The sequence below is a fragment of the Camelina sativa genome, chromosome 7, assembly GCF_030686135.1.
Source record: "Camelina sativa cultivar CO46 ecotype springtype chromosome 7, ASM3068613v1".
Classification (NCBI taxonomy): Eukaryota; Viridiplantae; Streptophyta; class Magnoliopsida; order Brassicales; family Brassicaceae; genus Camelina; species Camelina sativa.
In genome coordinates, this window is record NC_141886.1 from 7,932,486 (window position 1) to 7,958,040 (window position 25,555).

The following is a 25,555-nucleotide window of genomic DNA, read 5'->3' on the forward strand; positions in this document are numbered from 1 at the left end:
GATGCTAGCCAAATAATACCACGTCGAATTCTTTGAGTTTTCTATTAAATTCTTTTCAAACAGCATACCATCCCAAGCAACCTTAGTAAGTTGAATAGATACTAAAATTTAATAGAATCTATAAAGCACAGAATTGAATAACACTAAAATCATATACATAATTGTTTCATTTAATGCTTTCTATTTTTTTTATTTTTTATTTGCTTTCTAATTGTTTAATTGCTTTAAACATTATTTAAGATCCAATTAACACAATACATTTAACTCACACACTAAAATAAAGTTATAACTGAAAATAAAATAAATTATGTATTAATCATATTTCACCACTCAATTTTATTAAAACACAATAAACTATTATTGTAACTTCATAATTCTAAATGTAACTTCCATCAATTCTTATCATATAAATAAGCATTCTCTCATTTTCTCATATTGACATTATTTTACTTTCTCATTTTCACATTCTCTCATTCTCTTCCACTTCTCTCATTCTCTTCCACAATACCTCAAATCATTTTTCGTTTTTTTTTCGATTTCTTATTTTTGTTGTATGAGTTATAAAAAAAACAAATGAAATATCATTGTAAATTTTTAATACTAAATTTTAATTTTAGAGACTACATGATATATATTTTACATTGTTCTTATTTTTAAATTTTAATCTCCATTATCTAATTTGGATTATCATCTTATAAGTAATCATTCTCTCCTCCTCTCCCACCAATATCAAATATTGTTATATCTCATAGAGTTTGATTCTATATTTTAATTTAGAAAGTATTATATATATTTAACATTGTTTTCAAATTTTATTTTATTTATATAAAATTAAAATATTTGTTTTATATTTCTTGCCTTTCTAATCTATTCACATTTATTTTTTAAATTTCTATAGTTAAATTTAAATTCACATATGTTGGTTTTAACAAAAAAATCAAGTTTATTTGAGAATTAAATGTTCATATTCCTTTTAAACGATCAAAGTGTAACATATTACACTTTTGAATCAAATTATGGACCCACCAACACTTACTTTTAAATTAAATGGGTTTTAATTTTAGGAGTTGGAAAAGTATATAAAGTTTGTTTGTAACTCCCATAATAATATCTTAGTAGTGTTCTCAATGAATTTAATTTAATATAATAGAACATGTTAAAAATGTATTAGTATGCACTTAATTGCACTTTTGTAACTCTCAAATAGTTATCTAATTTTGTATAATCCAATTAAAAGAAAGACACATATCTCACTATAACCCTCATGGATATACATGTAATATATGATATATAGTTTAATTATTTTTTTCTATATGAAACATTATCATTTTATAGAAATCAAAATCCAGACACAATTAAAGACTTTAAGATAATAACCTAATAAAGTAGTTGTTGTTTTTTATTTTATTTTTATGGAAAATGTATTAGTCTAATAATCTATGGTTAGACTCACTTAGTTATATATGTATGAGATATTGCAAACTACTGTTTATTATTTTGATTTTTTTCTTAATTGAAATATTTTAAATCTCTTTAAGCTATCTCCATAAATAAATAAAAAATATGCATAACTAACACGAAAAAATAAATTTTATGAAATATATATCACAATGATTTTTAAATATGACTACAACTACAAAAATATATGACATATGACATGTAAGATACAATATGAATTAATTGCACTAAATATATTATCATATAAAAAAAATTGATTTCTTTACTTTATTTAAATTCATACTATGTAGCTTTTAAATTTTGATGTACACCGAAAAAACAAAATTATAATAACATGTTAATTTAAATTATTTTTTCAAAATAGAATAGTGATTGTGTAAGAACTCACGCGTAGCGTGAGCTAACACCTAGTTATATAAAAACTTTAAATTCTTTCAAATCCGATTACATTAATTCCTTAAGTAATAATACAGTAATACAACTCCTCAAAAAATATCAAATCACCCAGTGTATGTGTCTTTAAAGAAACTTTAAATTATTTCAAATTCAATTACATTGACTCCTTAATTAATAATACGGTAATGCCACTCCTCAAATCACCCCGTGTATGAGTCTTGGAGCAGTAGCATCATCTTGTTCATCCTTTTCATCATCCCCATCCCCATCTTCATCTTCAGCTTCAAAGTCGATCACATCTTCATCTGATTCTTCTTAAGCAAAATGTTGGCCATTAGTTGGATCACTCGCATCGAACAAAAACTGATTGTATTCATCAAGATCAAACACTATCTCTTTCCGTCTGTCCAAAACAAAACGTAAATTACAAGTTGTCTATCAACAAATTATTATATTATGCTAATCAAGATAATATACTTACATTTCAAAGCTTAAGATGATCCTCATTGCAGGTCTTGCAGCCTCCAGATCATGAACACCAATCTTTGTCTGAAAATTCTGGAGTAAGTTACCTCTACCTTCCACTCCAGTAACAATATAGAAAACAACAAAAAGAAATAAAATCAGTCAAAACAGACACTTTAGATTGATAGTCGTTATTTCATGTAGAATTGATTACTCAAAAACATAAACATAAAAACAATACCACTGTCTTTAACTTCTGGATGAAGGTTGTTACTCTACAGAGTTGCCCGAAAAATGTTCCAAGCTGAACCTCCATAAAGATTGATAAAAGTTAGTATAAGCATTTTACAATTTATTGAACAAAATCAAAGATAGCATATGTGTACCTCCTCGAATTTAACATGACTTAGCTAGCTTCAGCTTATAGAGATGAGGATGTCTATTGAAAGTTAAAATGTCAGAATCAATGGCTACTAGAAGTTAAAAAGTCAGAATATTATTCCCGCAAAAAAAAAAAATACTATCAAACAAATTATATTACAAGATGAAGTGCATTAAGTTTAAAACCGATTTTAAAATCTTTTTACCAAATAAAATATAGAATTGATATATGGGATACTATTAAAATTCAAATATTTTCAATAGAATTCTACACATAATTCTTATACCGGCGTAAGTACGCAGACCTAATCTCAATATTTAATATAGCTTTAATTATACCATGTACTATTTTTTCTCCTAAATAAGCTTAATAATTCTATAAAAAAATAACGACATCGAAAATGATGGTACTAAACAAGCGGAAACACACAAAAAAGCGTGAATTAATTAGAAAACTCATTTGGTCTACTGAAGTTACAAAAGCCCTGTTTTTAGTCTCTATGCTCGGATCTTTCTGTTCTAGTCTTCATCTCAATGATCTTTCTGTGCGAATTTGAATGCACGGTTGGGATGAAGGTCGGGCTTGATGCTGGACGGTATTCTGGAACAAGACGGCCTGACCTGAACCGTACCCCGCAAGCATTGCATAGGGTGTTACGCCCACATGGTCCTTCCCTCCACTGCGGTGTCCTAGTTGTCTCGCAATGAGTGCATTTCCGGACAGTCCCATCTGAGTTAAATAGTTCTGGACTGGAGACCGACGGGGCCGGACGACTCTTGTTCTTCTTGCGCTTCTTGGCAAAACTCTCAGAAGAGAGGTAAGTTTCAGATTCTGATTCATCCGGAACGAAATGCTGAGACATCTCTGCTCCAAGTGACTGGAAGAATCTAAGCGTTGTGGGGCGTTTGCGTTTGCTTCTGATGCCTTTCACAAGAAAGGCCAGTCTCTGAATTCTGTTTTGGTTTTGGGACAAGACGGAACCGTTGGTGGTGTTGTCGACAACTGAGACTGGGCTTGAAGACTGAAACAGCTTCGAGACTTTGACATCAGGAGGGGAGTTATCAACAGTAGAAGAGACATCCGAAGAACTCGACTGCTTCTGCACGCATGAAGTCAATCAAAGTAAATGAATCTAAACTCAGTAACATAAAAAAAAGAACACATGATCTTCATCAGTTTCTCTCCTTACAAAACAGGATCTGATATGCTGCAATTATGGTATGTCTCTATCAAGTTAAATGAGAAACAAAGAAAAGTATACAAACGAAACAAACATGAGCATGGTTCCTCATATATCAACAGAGTTCAATATCAGATTGACAATGATACTAAGCCTAATCCTTCTTGTGCTACATATACACATACAAACTGATAGAATTAGAAAACAGTTCTCCTTTGTTCCTCTCAAGAACAAACACAGACACTTAACTAACCAAACTAATTTAAAGTTTTGTTGAAGAGGTCAAGAATACCCAAAAAACTTTCCCTGCCACAAAGGCCCTAAACAACCACAGAAACACTCAACTCCCTTACCTATCTACCCACATCCTATATATATATATATATATATATATAAACCAGCTGCTGAGTTGGCAACTATTCCTATCCATGGGAATTTGACACAGGAAAAGGTAAAGTTAAAGACCTAAGACACTGCACAGTCCTTTTCACATATACCTTCAAAGACTTCACATACATACTCTTACTTTCTCAGGTGCTTTCCTAACTGGGTAAGAAAATAGTAATTGTGTTTCAAACCCACAGAAGCATTACACACAAAACTATTTTCCTCTAGCAAATAATGTGCATTGTGATTGTGTGGAATGTGGATAATCTACCGAAGTAACATGTATGTGTGATGAACATCTCTAGCCTAAATAATGCATAACCGATACATAAGAAGCGTGATTCTTTGACTTTAACACACACATAATTCGGTAAAAAGCAAATGGATATTGTAATCGTATGAACAATCAAGTAACATAAATAAATGAAGTTTCAATCCAAAATGATGCACTTTCCTAATGCAGGTAAGAGTGATTCTTTTCAACGCAAATTAGCTACCAAAATGAAGCTTAAATCCAAAAACATTGACATATTGCAGTGTACCAAAATATTCCTAATGCAAATGTGGGAAGTGATATCAAGTTGCATAAATGATGCAAAGTAAATAATCTATCAAGTGAGATGCTTAATTAAATGTGTACAAGCCTAAGAAAGACTCACCACAATGGTTGCAGGCTTGTGGACTCGCACACGCTGCACCTTGCAATTGAACTCAGAGGACAAACTCGTTAGCACATCCAATGGTGGAGGGCCGAGGTTTTTAAACCCGGTAACCCAATCTTCTTCCTCATCATCATCAGCGGTTTCGATGTCTTCAAGGGGGAACTCATCCATATGCTCAACAAGATTGTCAAAGAAATTATCAGCTAAACCCTTGAAGTCCTCTTCAGGTAACCAAGAACCGTTACTCATTTGTCACTCACTGCTCAATAAAAAAAAAAACATAGACAAGACAGAGCAAACAACATAAACATAAGTTTAAGCAAAGCCAAGCCAAGTAACAATGAACCAGCGTATGTATGACTAAACTTCAATTTCCCATTTGCTCACTCAATATGTTGACTCAATAGAGAGAGAAAGCAACAATAAAGCAAATTTACAGAACAGAAATGGCAAAAAAAAAGACTAAATTGAGTCAAAAAAAAAAAAAATCATTTTTAGTTTCGTCGTTACATATAAATTGGCTTAGAATTTTTAGGCAAAAAAAGATTTCATTTTTAATATTCAATTCAACATTTGAATTCAAACCCATTTCGAGAAAATCATGAGAACAGTCTCCGTTTTAACAGTTTTAGGGCACATAATAACAAAACACGAGACAAGGAAGAATCATAACGAAGAACAAAACATCTTCTTTTTACATTTTGCACTGTCTCATAATCAGAAAAAAAACAGAGATAATTGAGAAAAAATGGAAGAGAAAGAGAGTGAGACAGAGAGAGAGACACACGAACCTTCCGATACAGCAGCTGACTGCACAGAACGCATTCCCCAAGCACGAGCAGGGGTGTGAGAGAAAGACACTAATTTGTCCCAAATTGGGGATTTAGGGATTACAGAACATGAGATAGATAGAGAGAGAGGGAGAGAGGTAATGTTGTTAATGTACACGGGGATTTCAATTGTGTGTCATCTTTGACTTTACCATTCAATTTTGTTTTTCTTTTTTCTTTTTTTTTTGTTGTTTGGGAAAAATGAGTTTCCAAAATTTTATATTTCTAAAGATTTACTTCACTTTAAAGAAAATTTTAGATTATTTTGTACAATTGCAGGAAACTGAGACAAGTTTTAATGGAAGGTATCTATTCAAAATATTATATTAAGCAATTCATTTAAGAAAAAAAAAAAGAATTTATACAATTTCAGAGGAAAAAATTACAGCTATTATTATTATCATCAAAACTTATCATAACGTTGAGATTTTGTACCAATGATATATAGGTTCAAGAATATTTTAGCTTACTCATATTTGATCACAATCTGTATAAGTGATGACAAAACAAAATATCTAAGAAACTTAGTAAAATACCTTAGAAATACAGTAAACTTAATTGATACTTAAAAAATAACTTTATTTTCATTCTTTTTATTGTTGATGGGTAAATGGTATTGTATTATTCAAAATTATATTAATTACATAATAAATTAGTACTCTTTAATTTTAAAAAATTACCTTGAAATATGAGATTTTTTTTTAAAATGAGTTCAGATTATCTGACTAAAATTATGTTAAATTTTTTTACTGCTATTAATTTACGGATTTGTCTTCGACAATATTCTACAAGCGATGACACTAAAATTTTGTTTCGACACTAAAAATAAATGGTGTATGTAATTTAGTACAATTTTTTTTAGTAAAATCATTTGTTAAGACGACTTTCATAAATTTTAGGTTATTCGATTAATGAACTTAGTATTCCTCGTAAAACAGATTTAATTAACATACTAACTAAGTGAGTGTAAATGATGTTAAAAATTAGAAGAAACTGTAGTTATTACTTTTGCTCTTAATATTGTTTACAGTTTATAAAACTAGGTTGAATTAGAGGTTGAAGGTTGGGTTTATGATTCATGGTTACAATTTTGTTGGGTTTATGATCCAACCCTACTCTATTTTCTTCTTCTAAATTCTATTATAGAATAAAGTCTTTTTCAAAATAAAAGAAATGATATGATTATTCTATAGGAGTAACTCTATTTTTTATACTAATACTGAGACCTCTATTTTAGAGTAATACAGAAACATTACTAAACTCTAAAGCGAAAATAGAAAAATACATATATAGGACATCTCCAATCGGACCAATCCATCTCAATTATTTTTTCTAAACTCTATTACAAAGTAAAATATTTCAACCCCGCTTTATAGCTTACTGTAAAATAGAGTAAAGGTTAGGAACTTAGTAGTTTTTTTTTTGTGTGCACCCAAATACTTATATTGCTCTTCAAATGTTATGGTCGTACAAGCTAAGACAATGCTTGGCGAGCGAATCAACCAGGAGAGGAGGCAATATGAAACCATGGGGGTCAATTGACACCCATGGATTTTTCTTTTTGAATGAATGTAAAATTTATTCATCACAAAAAACCAGTGTTACATCAACTGCAGCATTTTTGAGGTGGTTTTTTCCCACTCTGTTTACAATTTAAGTTCTATTTGAAAGCCAAAAAAACTAACAGGTCTTCATAGTTTTTTTTTCCGAGTTCTGAAGTAAGGTGATCCTATTTTGAATATTCTTGTCAATGGTTTCTCCAAGGGTTTGTTGTTGGTGTATGTCAAAGTTCTGAACTCTGAAGCAAGGTGATCCTCTTTTGAATATTTTGAATATTTTGAAGTTGGTGTATGTCAAAGTTTTTTTGATTCTCGGAGCTTCACTGCATATGGAAAACTTTGTTGTTCTGATCACCAACTTGAAGCCAATGAAGCTTCGATATCTGCTTTAGAAAACTCTCTTCCAAGGTTGACAAATCATTTTACTTCTGATACGCCTCTGTTTCCTCTCTTATTGTTTCATCTGTTTGACATGAGAGTGTCTCGGTCTGCTTCTCGCACAGTTCTGCATATGCCGCTGTCACTCTTTGCGGTAAACCACCCAATTTATCTCGACTTAAGTTTCTGATCAGGGGCTTCAGATTCTTAAGTTTCTTTGAAAATCGGAACATTGCAGAAGTAGAGTGAAACAGAAAAGGTGTATCATTCACCGGTACAACTCCGGCATTGTTGCAATTGAGTTGACAAATTTAAAAGGTCTCTTCGTTGCAGGCTTTCTTTTTCTGAATCTGAATTCGACTTCTTAGGTGATCCAAGCAGGCCCCCTGCTTCGAAGACAAAATACGCCTTTGAATACTGATGGAGCCAGACATTATTAATAAGTACACAATCTAATTTTTTTACAGATGACCCCCTCGTTACATTTGTTGCACCAAGTGAATAATGGACTATGTGAGCCCATATCTGTCAGTGAACAATGCCTTACCACAGCTTGAAAATTCTGCATACCCGGAGAAAGATTAGTGTTGGATATGGGTTCACCCTGCCTTAACAGGCCTCCAACCTAGCCCATTCCTGAATAGTCAACCTAACCCTGATAATCTTTGACTGACCAGATCATCCTTATCGGGCCGACAGAGTTTATAGAAGGCCCAATAAAGACGGACAACCCATCGAACGACAGCCTGCAAAGAGGAGATCACCGACTTTGCCCTAAAGTGGTACCACATCGATCTTGAGGTATGAGATTGAGACGTCCCATCAGCTATAAATACCGAGGGACAAGCATGGAGAAGGAAGGGAGGGATCTGGAGCAGGAGTCTGACATAAGTCTGATTCTAGCACGAAGTTAAATAGTCATATTGAGAATACATAATTCTGTAAATAGCCGTTCGGCATATATCGGAATACTTTGTAAACTCAGCGATCTTTGGCTGTCAGAATAAAAGTCCTTTGTTTCGCCCTCTTTAAATCATTATTCTCAGTCTAGTAGAAATCTTTCAACATTTGGTGCGCATCCAGGGAAACAAACAAGGAGAGCTTTTAAAGGAAGTCCAACATCAAAGAGCAGTACGTCTTCAAAATGAGAGAAGGGGAGACCACTGGGAGCGATGGCTACGTAGCGGAAACGCCGGACCGCATTCAACAAGTCCAAGAAGAACTCCCACATATTCCGCCTACCCGAGCCCCGACAACACTAAACGGATCGATAGGGGAGGGAACAAGTGCCTTGGACGTAGGCGCATTGATGCGGAGCATACTCGAGAAAATAGAGGCCCGAGACAAGAAAACGGAGGAACGTTTCACTTCTCTTTCCAACATCTGTGCAAGGTTGCAAGAAAATGCCGAACAGCCAGAAGCCACCAATAGAGCCGAGAAGGGTCAAAACGGAGAATTGGCCGAGCTCAAAAGTCAGATCAAAGATGTCACAAGCAAGTTCCATCAAGCTACTAGCGCGGCACCTGATGTGGACCACATGCTAGAGCAATCCAAGAAGACTTCGTTTACTGCGCGAATTCGCCGGGTCGTCGTCCGTCCGGATTGCAAAATCAAGCACCTGACCCCATACAAGGGAGACTCAGATCCAACCCATCATTTAACGTCCTTTGAGATTGCGATCCATCGATGCGAATTTCCCCCGGAAGAGCTCAACGCCGGGAAGTGCCAACTGTTTATAGAAAACTTGAGTGGCGATGCCCTGGGCTGGTTTTCTTCCTTGCCACCCGACTCAATCGATAGCTTCCGCACGCTCTCATTGACCTTTTTAAAGCAGTACTCGATCCTGGCCATCCCTACCGCGACAATCGCCGACCTCCATAATATCGAGCAGGGAGAACATGAGCCACTACGAAAATTCATGGAAAGGTTTAAAAAGATTGCCTCACAGGTGAACACCCCCCATAGCGTTTCGCTCGCCGCTCTCCAAAAGGCCCTATGGTATGAGTCAAAGTTCCGCGAAGATCTTAAGTTGAACAGATTCCCAACTTTCCAAGATGCCCTCCATCGAGCAGCAGTCCATATCAAAATGGAAGAGGAAAAGGTCGTCTTCGATAAAAAGCGCTCCTCCACCGGAACCCAGCCGTCGACCGGCAAGGCAAAAGAGGTATACCACGAGCCTCGTCAGCATCTCGATAAAGACTACCTCACAGATAGTAAGAAACGTGGCGTGACGTACCTGGTCAATGACGCCCCACCGCCCCCAGTCACTAGCTCGTCAGCTCTAATACCGACGACCCTACCAAAGGGCGCGAGGGAGGAGCCTGACCATAACCTCTACCGCGAATTGCATGAATACACCGGACATTCAACGCAGTCTTATAGACACCTACAAAACGCATTGCTAGGAAAATATCTCAACGGCGAGGTCACAGTGCAGCTGCGCCAGTACAAAAGTAACGCCCCACGAGGATGAGGTAACGCACGAGGACGCCTAGGGCAACAAGGTCGTCCAAATAACCGACCAGTGCCCAATAACCAGCCCGAAGCTGGTAACCAGGCAGGCGGACAGGAAAACCAGCCGGCTGACGTGCCGCCACCCCCGACCCGTCGCATAATCAATGTAATTAAGGGAAGCCTCCCATTCGACCCTAATTCACCCCGCGTCGTGTATCCTATCCACGACGTCGATAGAACCAAACGCGATTGGTTACCTCGGAGCACATCTACTTGCCGATCGTACGCTCCAATCATGTTCAGAGAAGAAGATGCTGCCCGGTTGCCAACTTTGCCCGCAGGACCTGTGGTTGTCGAAATGAATATCGGCGATTGCCTATTCCCGGATGTCTTAATTGACACGGGAAGTTTAGTAAATGTTATCTTTAGGAGAACGCTTTCCCAGATAAAAGTTGACCTGCATCTTGCTATGCCAGAGGTGCAAACTCTGACTGGTTTCGATGGGAGCTCCATCACTTCCCTAGGCACGGTCATGCTCCCGGTATACGTCGGCGGAACAGTTCACCTCTTCGGTTTCGCCGTCGTCGATAGGCCAACCGCATATAATGTCATCCTCGGAACGCCTTTGTTCAATAAAATGAAGGTCGTGGTCTCAACGTACCAACAGCGCTTGGCAATTACACCCTTTATGCCGACCCGACGACAACTCAATGGCCACCACGACGTCATGTCGACATGATCGGGGGCAGGACAGCTTGTAGGGATTCTGTGCGCTCCATCCGTGATTACGTAAAGGCCGACACGGCCGCAATATGGCTGGTTAAGGTCCCATCATTCGTTCCAGCGATCACAGAGGCAGAAGACCTGGTTGGAGTCAACTTCCCACACAACGATCCTCTTGTCATCGAGCTGCACATCGGCGAAAGCGAGGTAACAAGGATTATGGTCGACATGGGGAGCTGTGTCAACGTCATCTTCTAAGACGTCCTCGACAAAATGGAAGTTAACAACAACAAAAATAAACCGTCGATCAGGCCGTTGACGGGATTCAACGGAAACTACATGATGTCGTCCGGCATAATCAAATTACCAATCTACGTGTCAGGCACATCCTCGTGGCATAAGTTTGTTGTCGTCGACAAGCCAGCAGTCTACAACATCATTCTAGGGTCCTCCTGGATGCACAACATGCAGGCTGTCCCATCAACTTACCATCAGTGTGTTAAATTCCCTCTGTCCGGCCAAATATATATGATCAAGGGAAATCAGGCAGACGCCAAGAGCTGTTTCGTTATTGAGTGCAAACTACAAAAAGCCGCCGACTTATAGCAATCAAAGAAATAGCTGGACAAGTTACCAACTCCCAGCCCTGAGAAAATCCCGAGTCATCATCTGATCGACGAAATCAATATCGACGAGAACGACCCAAAGCGGTGCATCGGGATTGGCGCGGACCTTGACCCAGCAATAAGAGCAGACTTGGTTCAATTCTTGAAAGACAATGCTTCCACTTTTGCCTGGTCTTTCGAAAACTTGGTTGGAATTAGCATGGACATCACGAGCCATGAGCTTAACGTTGACTGATATGTTACGGTATTGACTCACTTTGACCCCGTTTATTTGATAGTTTTGTAGTTGTTTGAGTCCTTTTCAGGTTATAATAAGAGGCTAGGAAGCTAAAAGCAAGGATTGGAACAGCAGGAGCAATGGGAGCAGAAAGGAGTTGAATTGGAGCAGAAAAGCTGATTTTAGACCCAGGAGCACATGCTCCTGATTTCCGAGCACATGCTCCCAACTCTACGGATTCATGACGACACGTGGCAAGCATCTAGGCGCCGATTCCCTGCCTAATTCCCCTTATTTTAGGCGATCCTTTGTGAGAGAAAGAGGGCTGAGATCGCTTTTTAATAGGAAGATTTGAATTTGGATTCTTTCCTTATTTTTCTCTACTTGTATGCTATTTAACCTAGGGTTTTTAGGAGAGATAATATACCCTTTTCTTTTGTTTTTGAGGGACGTTTTTGTGAGAGGGAGAAGAGCGGCTACCTTGGAAGCATTCTCTGAACCCTTTTTATTTTTATGTCATTGAATTTCTCATCTTTTGCAATGATTCATTTCTCTATGTCTAAATAGTTTTCTTTGCTAGATTAGAGGTTTCAAAAGGGGTTTCATGGGTTAGCAACATAACACAAATAGGGTTCTACATAATCGATTGTCTTCACTATTGTTAGTATTAATGCTAAGGTTGATTTGATCACCCAATCTATGATTTTATGTTTATCTATTCATCAAAAGTGTAATAGGTTGCTAGAAAAGACATTAGTGGGCAAATTATCCTAGACCTGCGAAAGTTGATGTGTAGGTGATTTGTGAACTTATCATTCCTGTTCTTTAATGCTTGTCTGCGATTCTGGGCTCAAACGACAGTTTAGGGTTTATGGACCGCCGAGCATGTGCTCCGGATGTCTGAGCACGTGGTCCGCGTTTCCGCACAGAATCGATCAGATAGAGTTATTGATACCACGACAGTGGATCAGTTTATATTTATGTTTGAGTTCGAGACTGATACTAAATCTATGCCCTGAATAGTTGTTTAGTTGCTATCTCTGAAATTCCCGAGAATTACCCCTGATCTAGTGTTTTGCTTATTGCTTTTTTTATACCGTTTTAATCGCGTTACTGTTACCAAACAAACCCAACTTTGAATTGTCTTAGCTTGAAATTGAACCAATAGAACCATAGAGTAAAACTTGGTCTTCGTGGGATTCGACCCCTAAGTAATACTTCTTTGCTATGCACTTGCAGTAGGAAAATAGGGTTTAAAACTCTGTGTATCATTGACCTGACCTACAAACCAGTCAAGCAAAAGCGGCGTAAGCTCGGCCCTGAAAGATCCAAGGCAGTAAACGATAAGGTCAAGAAGTTGCTCGCGACAGGATCTATCATGGAAGTCAAATATCCCGAATGGTTAGCAAACCCGGTAGTAGTGAAAAAGAAAAAACGGGAAAAACAGGGTCTGCATCGACCTCACCGACCTAAACAAAGCTTGCCCTAAGGATAGTTACCCGTTGCCGCATATTGAGAGGCTCGTCGAAGCCACAACAGGAAATGCACTACTCTCCTTCATGGATGCCTTCTCAGGATATGACCAAATCTTGATGCACACCGATGACCGCAAGAAGACTGCCTTTATCACCGATCAAGGCACGTTCTGCTACAAGGTCATGCCGTTCGGTCTAAAGAATGCTGGGGCCACCTATCAACGTCTCGCCAATAAGATGTTCGCCGACCAGCTGGGGATAACCATGGAGGTATAGATCAACGATATGCAAGTCAAGTCTGCAAGCGCAAGCAATCATGTCGAGCATTTGCGGAAATGCTTTTAGACTCTGAACAAGTATAACATGAAGCTCAACCCGGCGAAATGTTCAATTGGCATAACGTCCGGTGAATTCCTAGGGTACATCGTCACCAAATGAGGAATAGAGGCGAACCCGAAGCAAATCAAGGCTATACTCGATATGCCCTCGCCAAGGAACAAGCGCAAAGTCCAGCGTCTGACCGGCAGAATAGCAGCCCTTAACCAATTCATCTCGCGGTCAACCGACAAAAGCTTGCTGTTTTATCAGTTGCTACGATCCACGAATAAGGAATACGAGTAGACGACCGAATACGAGCAAGCATTCGTCGAGTTAAAAACTTATTTGACCACCCCAGCCATACTCTCGAAGCCCAAAGAAGGAGAGAAGCTCTACCTGTATATCGCTGTTTCCGGATCGGCAGTCAGCGGGGTACTAGTCAGAGATGACCGAGGCGAGCAAAAGCCTATTTTATACGTCACTAAGACTTTGGACGGGGCCGAGCTACGTTATCCAAATTTGGAAAAAATAGCCTACGCCGTGGTCATCTCGGCTCGTATACTTAGGCCCTATTTCCAGTCACATACGATCGCAATCCTGACAAATCAACCCCTAAGGCAAATTCTTCACAGTCCGGGACAATCCGGTCGTATGGCAAAATGGGCAGTTGAATTATGCGAGTATGACATCGAGTACCTTGGCCGGACATGCATGAAGTCTCAGGTATTGGCAGACTTTATTGCCGAAGAGAATTGGTATCTACACGTCGACGGAGCGTCGTCGAGCAATCGTTCTGTCTCAACTTCACAGCAACAAACAATGAGTCAGAATACAAAGCATTACTTGCCGGGATGCGAATCGCAGCAGGGATCGACGTAAAGCGACTCCATGCCTACTGCGACTCCCAGCTCGTCGCCAATCAGTACAATGGTGAATACGGCACCAAATGCGGTCGTATGGATGTCTACTTGAAGATAGTAAGGGAGCTTGCACAGGAATTTGATCACTTCGTAGTCGACAAAATACCCCGAAGTGCTAATGCTCCCGCAGATGGTCTAGTTGTCCTAGCATCAACCTTGGACCCAGAATTACGTCGGGTGATCCCGGTTGAGAGCCTTTCTACAAGTAGTACGCCCTGGCAGAATTACTCTCCACCACAACAGTGCCATACCCGTTCATAAGATGGGAGATGGATATTGTCGGACCACTGCCTGCCTCGCGCGGCAGAAAATTCCTCCTAATATTGACGGACTACTTTACCAAATGGGTCGAGGCAGAGTCCTACAAGAAAATCCAAGCAAACGAGGTCCAAAATTTTGTTTGGAAAAAGATAATATGCCGACACAGACTACCCTATGAGATCGTCACCGATAACGGGTCGCAATTCATATCCAAGAAATTTGACGACTTCTGTGCAAGTTGGCGCATCCGCCTTAGCAAGTCAACGCCGAGGTACCCCCAAGGTAACGACCAGGCGGAAACAACTAACAAGACAATTATAAATATATTAAAGAAGCGACTCGAAGAAAAGAAAGGACTCTGGGCCGAAAAACTGGACGGCGTACTATGGTCACATCGAACGAACCCCCGAAGAGCTTCATGGCAAACCCCGTTCTCGCTGGCATACGATTTAGAGGCATTGGCACCAGCCGAAGTCAGTGTCAGAAACCCAGAGTTAAACGAAGAAATGCTCTATGATAACCTGGACGAGATTGAGGAATTGCGAGATCATGCCTTACTCCAGATTCAGAACTACCAACAAGCGGCAGCTCGATACTACAACAAAAAGGTCAATTTGTGATCTTTCAGAGAAGGCGATCTCGTTTTATGCAAAGTAGTTGAGAATACAGCCGAGCTCAACGCAGGAAAGCTCGACGCAAAATGGGAAGGTCCGTACAACCTTTCCAAAGTTGTCTGTCCAGGAGTCTACGAGCTAATGACCATGTCCGGAGAAGCTATTCCGCTATCATGGAATGCCGGCAATCTCAAGCGTTGCTTCTATTAAAAATATATATATATATATATATATATATATATATATATATATATATATTTCCGTTATTTTATGTGATTTGAACTACGATCTGAAAAGATGCAGCGACTACTTATAAAATCACTTTGCAAAGTTACCTCAATATTCCTTTTATTAAGCATATTTTCTTACAAAGTTTGATAAGCATCATAACACGAAAAATGCCCCTTAAAAAAAAAAGGAAGAGAATAATAACATGCAAAACATGCAAAAAATAAGGTCGGCAATTTGGCCAATTGTACGACTAAAAAAAAAACAACAATGCAAACAAAATGCCACAATCCATGCGAAGTGTGGGTAAAAGCCGGGCTCCAAGGAATGTACGCAAATAATCCATGTTCGACGAGCAAAGTAAGTCGCCACTTGCGCACAATTCCTTCGATCCATGGCAAGGTATAAGTCGGGCTTCAATAGGCGAATTCAACGCTTCCCGCAACTGAAATTTAACAGCAACCCCCTGCAAAAGCAAACTACAAGCAAAAAGCATATGGTCCCGAATATAGTCATCCGGCTTGACACAATAAGTTGAGAGACGTCTCACTGTCGTGAACAGCCAAACAAAAAAAAAGAAACAACAAACATAGCATATCATATCTTAAAACAAAACCCGGAGACCGGGTGCAATGTTCCGCAAATAAAAAAAAAAAAGAAACGCATAGTATGCCCAATAGCAACCCTACATACGGGCGCACAAACTAGTTCAGTTCATAAAGGTAAACAACATGCAAGGCGTCCTTAGCGACCCCCATGACCCTCACGGTTAAGAGCACAATCTCGGTCACGAAGCCAAAAAGGCATCATACGGAATCTCCCGAACCCGAACCGCTCCCAATCCTCCGGCCCAGCCTCCAATTTCCTCATTCCCATCTCGAGATCCATCATCTGCTCGACCAGGAACTTATGTTGACGACGATAGGCACGATGCTGAATTTCAATCTACCAGAACAAAAAAAAAGGGGAGAGGAAAGAGGAAAACAAAAGCAAAAGCAAAACCAAACAGTCAAGAATTCGAGAACGACAATTTTGAAACAAAGCAAAAGACGAATGACGAACTAACCGTCCTGAACCAGCTAACCGCCTGACGCCTTTCCTCGGGAGTCAAGGACCGAAGAAACTCCGGCGGAATCTCAGCAACGCCCGGCACAAAATCCCGCAGCAACGGCCGAAAAGGTGGTGACGTAGCCGCAACCGGTGGTTTCTTCCAAGAGAAGAACAACTCATTTGGACGAGCTTCGATGAAGCGACCTGACCCATCACTAGGTTAAACCGTATCGATACGAACTGGCAACGGTGAGTGATCGGTTCGGGGACGACCAAAAATGATCCGGTCACGACTTGTCAATGGTCCCATCCGTGGGGAAGAGAGACGGTCACGGTTCACCGGAACCCACTCCCCGGAATCATCGGAGTCACTCATGATCAAACAAGAAAGGGAGCAAGAGAATGTATAGCAAGGCAGAGTTATTCGTTGAAAATAAGAGGTTGTCTGGTTTACTCCCCCACCCCCACCTCCCTTTATATAGCAAGGATGAAGGGAAAGCGAAGAGACGTCGCATTAATCAAGCGCCCGTCCACTTACCAGCTTTCATTGCGCCTCCCTCTTCCGCCAATCAAGATTCTGCAATAAAAATTGCGCCACACGCAACACCCACGCGCGGTAATGATGAGAAATGCCTCGGAAAAGTAATTCACCATTCAAGTCAAGCATTTACTACGAAAAAATTGAAGGGTCCAAAGGTTGCGAGTCCCCGCCTCCACAAAGTCTCCAACTCGTCAAAAAAGGGGGGAGCTATACCAAATTCAAAATTTGCTTAGACTCTCCCCCAGCTCGTCAAAAAAAAAGGTGGGAACTATAGCAAATTGTAACTTTGCTTAGACTCGCCCCTAGCTCATCAAAAATAGGGGGGGGGGGGCTATAGCAAATTCCAACTTTGCTTAGACTTGCCCCCAACTCGTCAAAAAAGGATGGGGGGAGTTATGGCAAATTCTACTTTGCCTGACTTGCTCCCAGATCGTCAAAAAAAGGGGGACAATGGCAAATTCTAACTTTGCCTCACTTGCCCCCCAGCTCGTCAAAAAAAAAAAAGGACAATGGCAAATTCTAAGTTTGCTTGACTTGCCCTCCAGCTCGTAAAAAAAAAAAGGACAATGGCAAATTCCAAATTTTGCAAAATAGTTTAACTGATAACTACATCGTCCATATTCAAAATAAGGGGGAGAGTAAAAACGGACAAATCCCATTTCCCCCACTAGAGTTCAAGTTCATTAAAAAAAAGAGAAAGAAAACACATAAAGAGGTCTTAAAGATAGTTAAAGCCACAAGCGGCGTTATTTAAAAGCCACACACGGCCTATACGGGATCAGCTTCATTCACGCCTTCGGAAGCACAGGAGCTAACGGGTCCACCACGGCTGCGGAACTGACAAGTCCCGGGATCTGGATGGTATGCCCCTCTATACCCTCAGAAATCGGAGTCACAGATGCATCCGCCAAGGCAAGTCTGGTTACGATATCCTGCTCATGCGTTTCCTGCGGTGCCATCTGTGACCCAACATCTAGAGTCAGTTCGTCGCCATTCCCATGAGGCAGCTCGGTTTCCACGTCTTCGGCAGCAGCAGACGGCATGTTTGAGCCGTACTCGTCAAAATCAGCGACTTCGTCGTAACCTGGTATACGGCGCGGGTTGGCAACGACATGCTCAGCAGTTGGAGTCACCACGTATCCATCAGTAACCAATGGATAAATTTCAATACCTTCAACCACATTATCCCAAAAAGTCGAGCCGTCTGACACAAAGTTGATCGTTCAGGCAGGAATTGGACAACCACTCTTCACGAGATCGTCAATCTGCTTCGCAATGCCATTCGCTTGAGCCTTCATCATCATCGAGTAAAATGCACGCCTAGCATCCAATATGTGCTGACGGATCTGGTTTGACCGTTTGCGGTAGCCTTCCTTCACTTCGCGACGAACCTCCTCAGCCCTCTTATCGACAGCCAGCTTCAGCTAACGGTCATGGTCCTCAGCAGCCTGGCGAGCAGCAGCCTCCAAGCGAGTCACATCAGCACAAGAACGTTCTAACGCCCCCTGCAGTTGGAGGTTCTCCTCCTTCAGACAATTGGAGTCCCGCCAGGCCTTAGAAGCTTCAGACCGGTATTTTCCAATCTGACTCTGAGACTCCTTCAATCCAGCTTCAGCTTGAACAATGTCTCGTTCAGCAGTCTTCAACCTGCGTTCATACTGGCAGACCATCGAATACACCGCGCTCGCTGACTGACACCACATTAAACAAAAAATTTCCCTTTAAAAAAAAAAGAAACTAGAACCTGAAGATCATGTCGAGCGCATTCATCGAATGCGTCGGACTCCTTTAAGTCACCTTCGGAACGATCACCCGACACTCTAGAGATCTCGCGGATGAGAGCACCACATTCCTTCTTATCAGACAAAAAAGGAGTGTCCTTCGCATAACGAATATGGACAGAGTGGGAAGACTGGACTCCCTTATCTTTCAGATCAAGTGAAGAAGTTCTCGGCTTTTTGAACACAACCAGACCGTCAGAACCAGATGGTATGTCCTTATGTTTGCCAAAATCCCCTACCGAGTTAGATAGGTTCTTCGAAGAGGAGCGATCTTTCTCAGCTGTAAGATCGATCGGGACAATGTCCATGTCTCGCTTGCTAGCATCACCAGTTTTCCCCTTATCGCGAGAGGACTTACTATCAGGAGCCCGACTGCCCGAGGCGCATGCAGCTCGAGAACTCTGGACAGATGAATGATCAACCGAACTCTTCTTCAAGGCCAGTTGTAGCTCTTTCTCTTCCACCGAATCCTTCTTCTTTGAAACGGGCTTGCCAGAGAATTTAGGGACTCCCATCTTAACCATCTTCTTGCTATTCGGACGTCCTGCAAACACAAATCGAGATCCTTAACAAGAAGAGAACAAGGCAAAATAAGCAGACCGACCAAAATTAGTAAACTTGTCAGGATCATACCTCTCACCGGTTTCCTGCCCCTAGCCTGATCCAATTGAGGGATACTCCTCCAATCGAGAACCGTCTGCCTCCTAAGCAAGTCGCGAACCTCAAAAAAATCGGAATTTGGCGGATCAACTGACTTGTCAACCAACTCTGAAAACAAAGAAAAGAGCAAAACGATCAGTGATCGGTAAACTAACACAAGGAGAGAAAGCAGGGTCCGCCCAAGAAACTACCAGGGGACAAATTCCATTCGATTTTAAAGCCTAACGACGTATCTTCTACCGAGGCATCATCGACCTTAGCGTAAAAATATTTGTTCAACCAAGTATGGGTTTTCGATGGTGGGTGATCCATCAACTTATGCCCCAGGATTGCGCTAGCATACCAAATACCATTAAACCCTTTATGCCTGGTAAAGCGCATCATATTCTCGACGAAGCAAGCCGTCAATTTAACCTCGCACTGGTCGGTGAGATATTTGAGACCGACCATATTTCAAATCGTATAGACGGTGAGCTGAGTAATCACTATTTGACGACGCCAACAGTAGTCCATCAAGAAGGCCGAGATTGGAAAGCGAAGACCCCCTTTCGTGAAATAAGGCTCGTACAAGCTAATATACCCATCCGGGCACTTAAACACCCGATCATCGGATGATGGACATACAATAGAAGCATGCCGAGGAGGCTTACAAAAATCAGTCATGGCAAAAAGCGATTCGGCATCACAGAGCGTCAGACCAGAGTCAAAAGGAGCGTCATGATAGTCAACCCCTTCGCCAACCTCGATCTCATCTCCGGATGAGGCGTTAGCAGACCTCGCATCATCACGAGAACGAGGAGAATCGAAGCGGTTTACTCGATCAGGAGCAAAACCAACCGTTTCTGGCTCAACGGGTGTGTCAGACGAAGAGAGGGACCCAAGACTGGCTCTAAATTTAGGAGACCGGCTCCTTGGTCGGCACCTTTTGGACCGCCTCGCAAGCCTCGGTGATTCTGTCGATGTCTCGGAATCAGACATACCGAAAGCATGATTAGACGATCTGGCCCCAGAGGAACTAGATGTCGAACGCTCCCTCATGTAATCCTCACATGAGTTCGACATTATAATCGAGATCAGCAATTACAACAACAATCCAACCGAATGCTACTAATATGACAAGCTTAAAATTACAGGAAAAGCAACTAGCTAAAGGTATAAAGGGGTTACCTCGAATTTTGCGGCTGGAGAAGAAGTGAGAAAAACGCTCCAAAAACCCTTCTTTTATAAGAGGAGGAAAGAGAAACCCTAGACACCGCGATTGGGCGCAAAACGGCACGATTCCCAAGTCGCGACGCTTTGATCTGACTTTCTCCAAAGAAAACGCGAGACCCCAGAATGATATTTCGTAAATGGGCCATGCCAAAAATTCACAAACAAAAACTCATTGGCTCAAATCAAGATCGACCGCAATGAACTTAGGGGGGACAATGGTTGGATATGGGTTTCACCCTGCCTTAACAGGCCTCCAACCTAGCCCATTCCCGAATAGTCAACCTAAGCCTCAAAATCTTTGACTGACCAGATCATCCTTATCAGGCCGACAGAGTTTCTAGAAGGCCCAATAAAGACGGACAGCCCATCGAACGACAGCCTGCAAAGAGACAATCACCGACTTTGCCCTAAAGTGGTACCACATTGATTTTGAGGTATGAGGTTGAGACGTCCCATCAGCTATAAATACCGAGGGACAAGCATGGAGAAGGAAGGGAGGGATCTGGAGCAGGAGTCTGACATAAGTCTGATTCTAGCACGAAGTTAAATAGTCATATTGAGAATACATAATTCTGTAAATAGCCGTTCGGCATATATCGGAATACTTTGTAAACTCAGCGATCTTTGGCTGTCAGAATAAAAGTCCTTTGTTTCGCCCTCTTTAAATCATTATTCTCAGTCTAGTAGAAATCTTTCAACAATTAGGCAGGCGCTCAAAGCGTGAGTGTTCGTTCCTCCCCATCTAAATTTTCATTAAAATCACCCATGGATCTGTAGAGATCCCTGATGAGGTTATAGAAAATGTTACACCGCTCTGGGAAGATTTTATAGTCGGGAAGTTTCTAGATACGGCGCCACATGTTGCTAAAGTTCATGTTATTGTCAATAAAATTTGGAAGCAGGGGATTGATTCGCAAAAGACTGATGTCTACGAAGTTAATGCCACAACTCTGAGATTTCGGGTTAGTAATCCACTGGTTCGTGCTCGGATTCTCAAAAGAGGTATGTGGAATATGGCAGAAGTGCCAATGGTGGTTACTAAGTGGACTCCAAATGCGGAAGAAGAGCAAGCGGAGAAGACATTTGTGCCTTTATGGGTTTTTCTGATAAATGTTCCGATGAATATGTATTCTTGGGAGGGACTAAGTTTCATAACAAGTGCAGCAGGTCATCCTGTGCGTCTGCATGCTCCAATTTTGATGTTGCAAAAATCTTTGTTAATGTTGACTTGTCGAAAGAGTTAACTAAAAAGACACCCCATGGATTTTAAAAAAATAGGTTAACTTTTGTTTTTTTGTTTTTTTATTTTTTTTATATTTAAATTGACTCCCTTCTCAAAATATTATCAAAACTAGGTTGAACCATATTGTCCTAACATAACCCATTTAAAAAAAATCAAACTACCACATTAGCCCAATTAATTTGATCAAAATATACATATAAACAAAAATAAGCCAGTTAAACTTAATTATTAATGTTTAGCACGACCTAATTATCTTATTTTTATAGTTTACATTATCATTTTTTCAAACATGAAGTGATTAACTCTTCAGCTGACCGCATCCATAAGAGCAGCTCTACAAATATATAGCTTAACAAAACAAAAAATGGCATTACATCACTCTTATTCGAGAGGCTCTGGCAATAGACCCGTAAACCCCTCAGGTCGGGGACCAAAGAGGGTTAATAGTCCTCTTTTTAGTGAGGAGATACGAACCCCAAGCCTAAGGTGCAATACACTACACTACACTACTCTGATAAAAAATAGATATCAGCCAAACATCTTCTTTCAAACATAACCAAACAACAACGAAGACCCTAAATTTCAACAAAAAGTACCCTAAACTCTCCGCATCAGATAAACAAAAAAAAAGACAAACACTATCAGTCTTCCAAGAGAAGATAGTTAACCAATTCTACGGATATGTTTTTATCATAGACCAAACTCACTGGGTCTGCTGAAGTTACAAAGCCCTGTTTTAGTCTCCTATATATGCTCAGGAAGTCACGGTACGGATCTTTCAGGTATCAAGCTGGTCTTCATCTTTCCTTCTCATCTCTACGATCTTTCTGTGCATATTTGAATGTACAGTTGGGACGAAGGTCGGGCTTGATGCTGGACGGTATTCTGGAAAAAGACGGCCTGATCTGAACCGTACTCCGCAAGCATTGCAGAGGGTTCTAGGCCCACGGGGTCCTTCCCTCCACTGCGGGGTCCTGGTTGTCTCGCAATGAGTGCATTTCCGGGCAGGACTCTTCTGTTTCTTGCGTTTATTCTTGGCAGAATTCTCAGAAGAGAGGTAAGTTTCAGATTCTGATTCATCCGGAACCAACTGCTGAGACATCTCTGCTCCAAGTCTCTGAATTCTGTTTTGGTTATGGGACAAGGCGGAACCGTTGGTGTTCTCGAGAACTGAGACTGGGCTTGTAGACTGAATTACCTTCAAGACTTTGACATCAGGAGGGGAGCTATCAACAGTAGACGAGACATCTGAAGAACTCGCCTGCTTCTGCACAGCATGAAGTCAGTCAAAGTAAACGAATCTAAACTCACTAACGTATTCAAATGCATACAAAAAGTAAAGAAAAAGAAGACATGATCTTCATCAGTTTCTCTCCTTACAAAACAGGATTTGATATGATGCCAATTATGGTTTGTCTCCCTCAAGTTAAGTGAGAAACAAAGAAAATTTGTTCAGAATGAAGAGAGCCATAAGAAAAGTATACGCACTGATAGATTTAGAAAACAGTTTACTCCTTTGTTCCTCTCAAGACCAAGCACAGACACTACGCTAACCAAAGTAACTTTGTGTTTTACTAAAGAGAACCCCACAACTCTCCCTGCCAACGCAACCAGCCGAACCCTGAAGGCACACAGACACTCAACGCCCATACCTATCTAGCCATATCCTATATATATAGATAGCAACTATTCCCATCCATGGACTTTTGACACATGAAAAGCTTAAGTGAAAGACCTAAGACACTGCACACTCTTTTCTCATATACCTTCAAAGACTTAACATATAAACTCTCGACTGCACCATCCTGAGGATTGCTTTCCTAAATGGGTAAGAAAATAGCAATTGTGTTTCAAACTCACAGAAGCATTAGCTAACACTGAGACAAAATTATTTTCCTCTGTGATTGTGTGGATAATCTACTGAAGTAACATGTATGTGTGACGTAAATAAATGAAGTTTCAATTCAAAATGAAGCACTTTCCTAATGTAGATAAGAGTGATTTTTTTGAAATTCAAAATGATGCAATAAAAACACACTAAAGTTTAAATCCAAAACAATTGACATGTTGTTGCAAGTGTACCAAAATCTCTTCCTAATACAAATTGCAAATGTGGAATGCGATTGCATGAACAATATATATCAAGTTGCATATCACGCAATAAAAAGCTATGGAAGCTTATGTTACAACTTTCCTTAATCAAAGATTTGCATGCTGTTAAAAGTGGCATAATGAAAGAAGTTATATGCAATAAATGTGGTCACAATGCTAAATCTATAGATAATGCAAATTGGTGTTATGGTGTGCGGGCTTCTAGACTCGCACACGCTGTACCTTGCAAGTGAGCTCAGTGTACAAACTTGCTAGCACATCGAATGGTGGAGGACCGAGGTTTTGAAACCCGGCAACCCGATCTTCCTCATCATCATCAGCGGTTTCGATGTTTTCAAGGGGAAAATCATCCATATGATCAACAAGAGTATCGAAGAAATTATCCGCTAGAACCTTCAAGTCCTCTTCAGGTAACCAAGAACCGTTACTCATTTCTCACTCACTGCCCAAAAAACAACCAAGTAACAACATAAAAATTCAATATGTTGACTCAATAGAGAGTAACAATAAAGCAAAAAGTTTCAGAACAGTAATGGCAAAAAAAAAGACTAAATTTGAGTCAAAAAGATTTCATTTTTAATTTCCTCTTTACAATTAAGAAAAAAAAAATCATAACTTTTTAAATTTCAGGCAAAAAATATTTCATTTTTAATAATCAATTCGTCATTTGAAATCAAACCCATTTCGAGAAATCATAAGAACACAAACAAAACACGAGACCAAGAACAAATCATCTTTTTTTACATTTGTACTGTCTCATAATCCAAAAAACACAACAGAGATAATTGAGAAAACGGAAGAGAAAGAGAGTGAGACAGAGACTCCCGAACCTTCCAATACAGCTGCTGACTACACAGAACGCATTCCCCAAGCACGAGCAAAGGGTGTGTGGGAGAGCGAGAGAGAGACACTAATTTGTCCCAATTGGGGATTTAGGGATTACAGAACATGAGATAGATAGAGACAAGTTTTAATTTGTACAATATCAGGAAATTGAGACAAGTTTTAATGGAAGGATTTATATTCAAAAGATTATATTAAGCAATTCATTTAAGAAAAATATATATATACACATTTTTAGAGGAAAAAAAAATACAGCTATTATTATTATTGTTATTATCAAAACTTATCTTAACTTGAGATTTTTGAGATTTTGCACCAATGATATAGATTCAAGAATATTTTAACCTAATCATATTTTATTACAACCTGTATAAGTGATAATAAAAAATATATCTAAGAAACTTAGTAGTTTTATTGTCTTTTCTTTCTGAAAAATACAAAATACAGTAAACTTCTGATTAATTGTTACTTAAAAAAAAAAAAATCATTCTTTTTCTTGTTGTTGGGATACTGGTATTTTATTATTATATTAATTAAACAATAAATTAATGTTTTTTAATTGTAGAAAATTATCTGCAAG

The 25,555-nt window shown here is 39.9% G+C and overlaps 5 protein-coding genes across 6 annotated transcripts; 1 reads left to right on the forward strand and 4 right to left on the reverse strand.

Moving 5' to 3' along the window:
- Positions 1-2,899: 2,899 nt before the first annotated feature.
- On the reverse strand, positions 2,900-6,056 carry LOC104700697 (putative GATA transcription factor 13). Its single transcript, XM_010416239.2, has 3 exons — positions 5,722-6,056; positions 4,928-5,189; positions 2,900-3,800 (listed from the first exon to the last, which is right to left on the reverse strand). Exons 2-3 carry the CDS (start codon positions 5,177-5,179, stop codon positions 3,192-3,194), a joined length of 861 nt encoding a protein of 286 aa, XP_010414541.1. The 5' UTR covers positions 5,180-5,189; positions 5,722-6,056; the 3' UTR covers positions 2,900-3,191.
- A 2,785-nt stretch (positions 6,057-8,841) lies between these two features.
- LOC147941023 (uncharacterized) lies at positions 8,842-10,890 on the forward strand. Its single transcript, XM_087458352.1, has 2 exons — positions 8,842-10,150; positions 10,259-10,890. Exons 1-2 carry the CDS (start codon positions 8,842-8,844, stop codon positions 10,888-10,890), a joined length of 1,941 nt encoding a protein of 646 aa, XP_087314478.1.
- A 5,387-nt stretch (positions 10,891-16,277) lies between these two features.
- Positions 16,278-16,959, reverse strand: LOC147941024 (uncharacterized). The gene is made up of 3 exons (XM_087458354.1): positions 16,825-16,959; positions 16,600-16,740; positions 16,278-16,478 (listed from the first exon to the last, which is right to left on the reverse strand). The coding sequence occupies exons 1-3, from the start codon at positions 16,957-16,959 to the stop codon at positions 16,278-16,280; spliced, it is 477 nt and encodes a 158-aa protein (XP_087314480.1).
- A 953-nt stretch (positions 16,960-17,912) lies between these two features.
- On the reverse strand, positions 17,913-20,015 carry LOC147941025 (uncharacterized). The gene is made up of 5 exons (XM_087458355.1): positions 19,757-20,015; positions 19,539-19,673; positions 18,869-19,449; positions 18,554-18,815; positions 17,913-18,328 (listed from the first exon to the last, which is right to left on the reverse strand). Exons 1-5 carry the CDS (start codon positions 20,013-20,015, stop codon positions 17,913-17,915), a joined length of 1,653 nt encoding a protein of 550 aa, XP_087314481.1.
- A 2,533-nt stretch (positions 20,016-22,548) lies between these two features.
- Positions 22,549-25,270, reverse strand: LOC104700698 (putative GATA transcription factor 13). 2 transcript variants are annotated; one of them, XM_010416241.3, is made up of 3 exons: positions 24,963-25,270; positions 24,355-24,574; positions 22,549-23,281 (listed from the first exon to the last, which is right to left on the reverse strand). In XM_010416241.3, the coding sequence occupies exons 2-3, from the start codon at positions 24,562-24,564 to the stop codon at positions 22,799-22,801; spliced, it is 693 nt and encodes a 230-aa protein (XP_010414543.2). In that variant the 5' UTR covers positions 24,565-24,574; positions 24,963-25,270; the 3' UTR covers positions 22,549-22,798. The 2 variants fall into 2 exon arrangements, with proteins under 2 accessions (XP_010414543.2, XP_010414542.2); XM_010416240.3 differs by having other exon boundaries at positions 22,549-23,287.
- Positions 25,271-25,555: the final 285 nt, after the last annotated feature.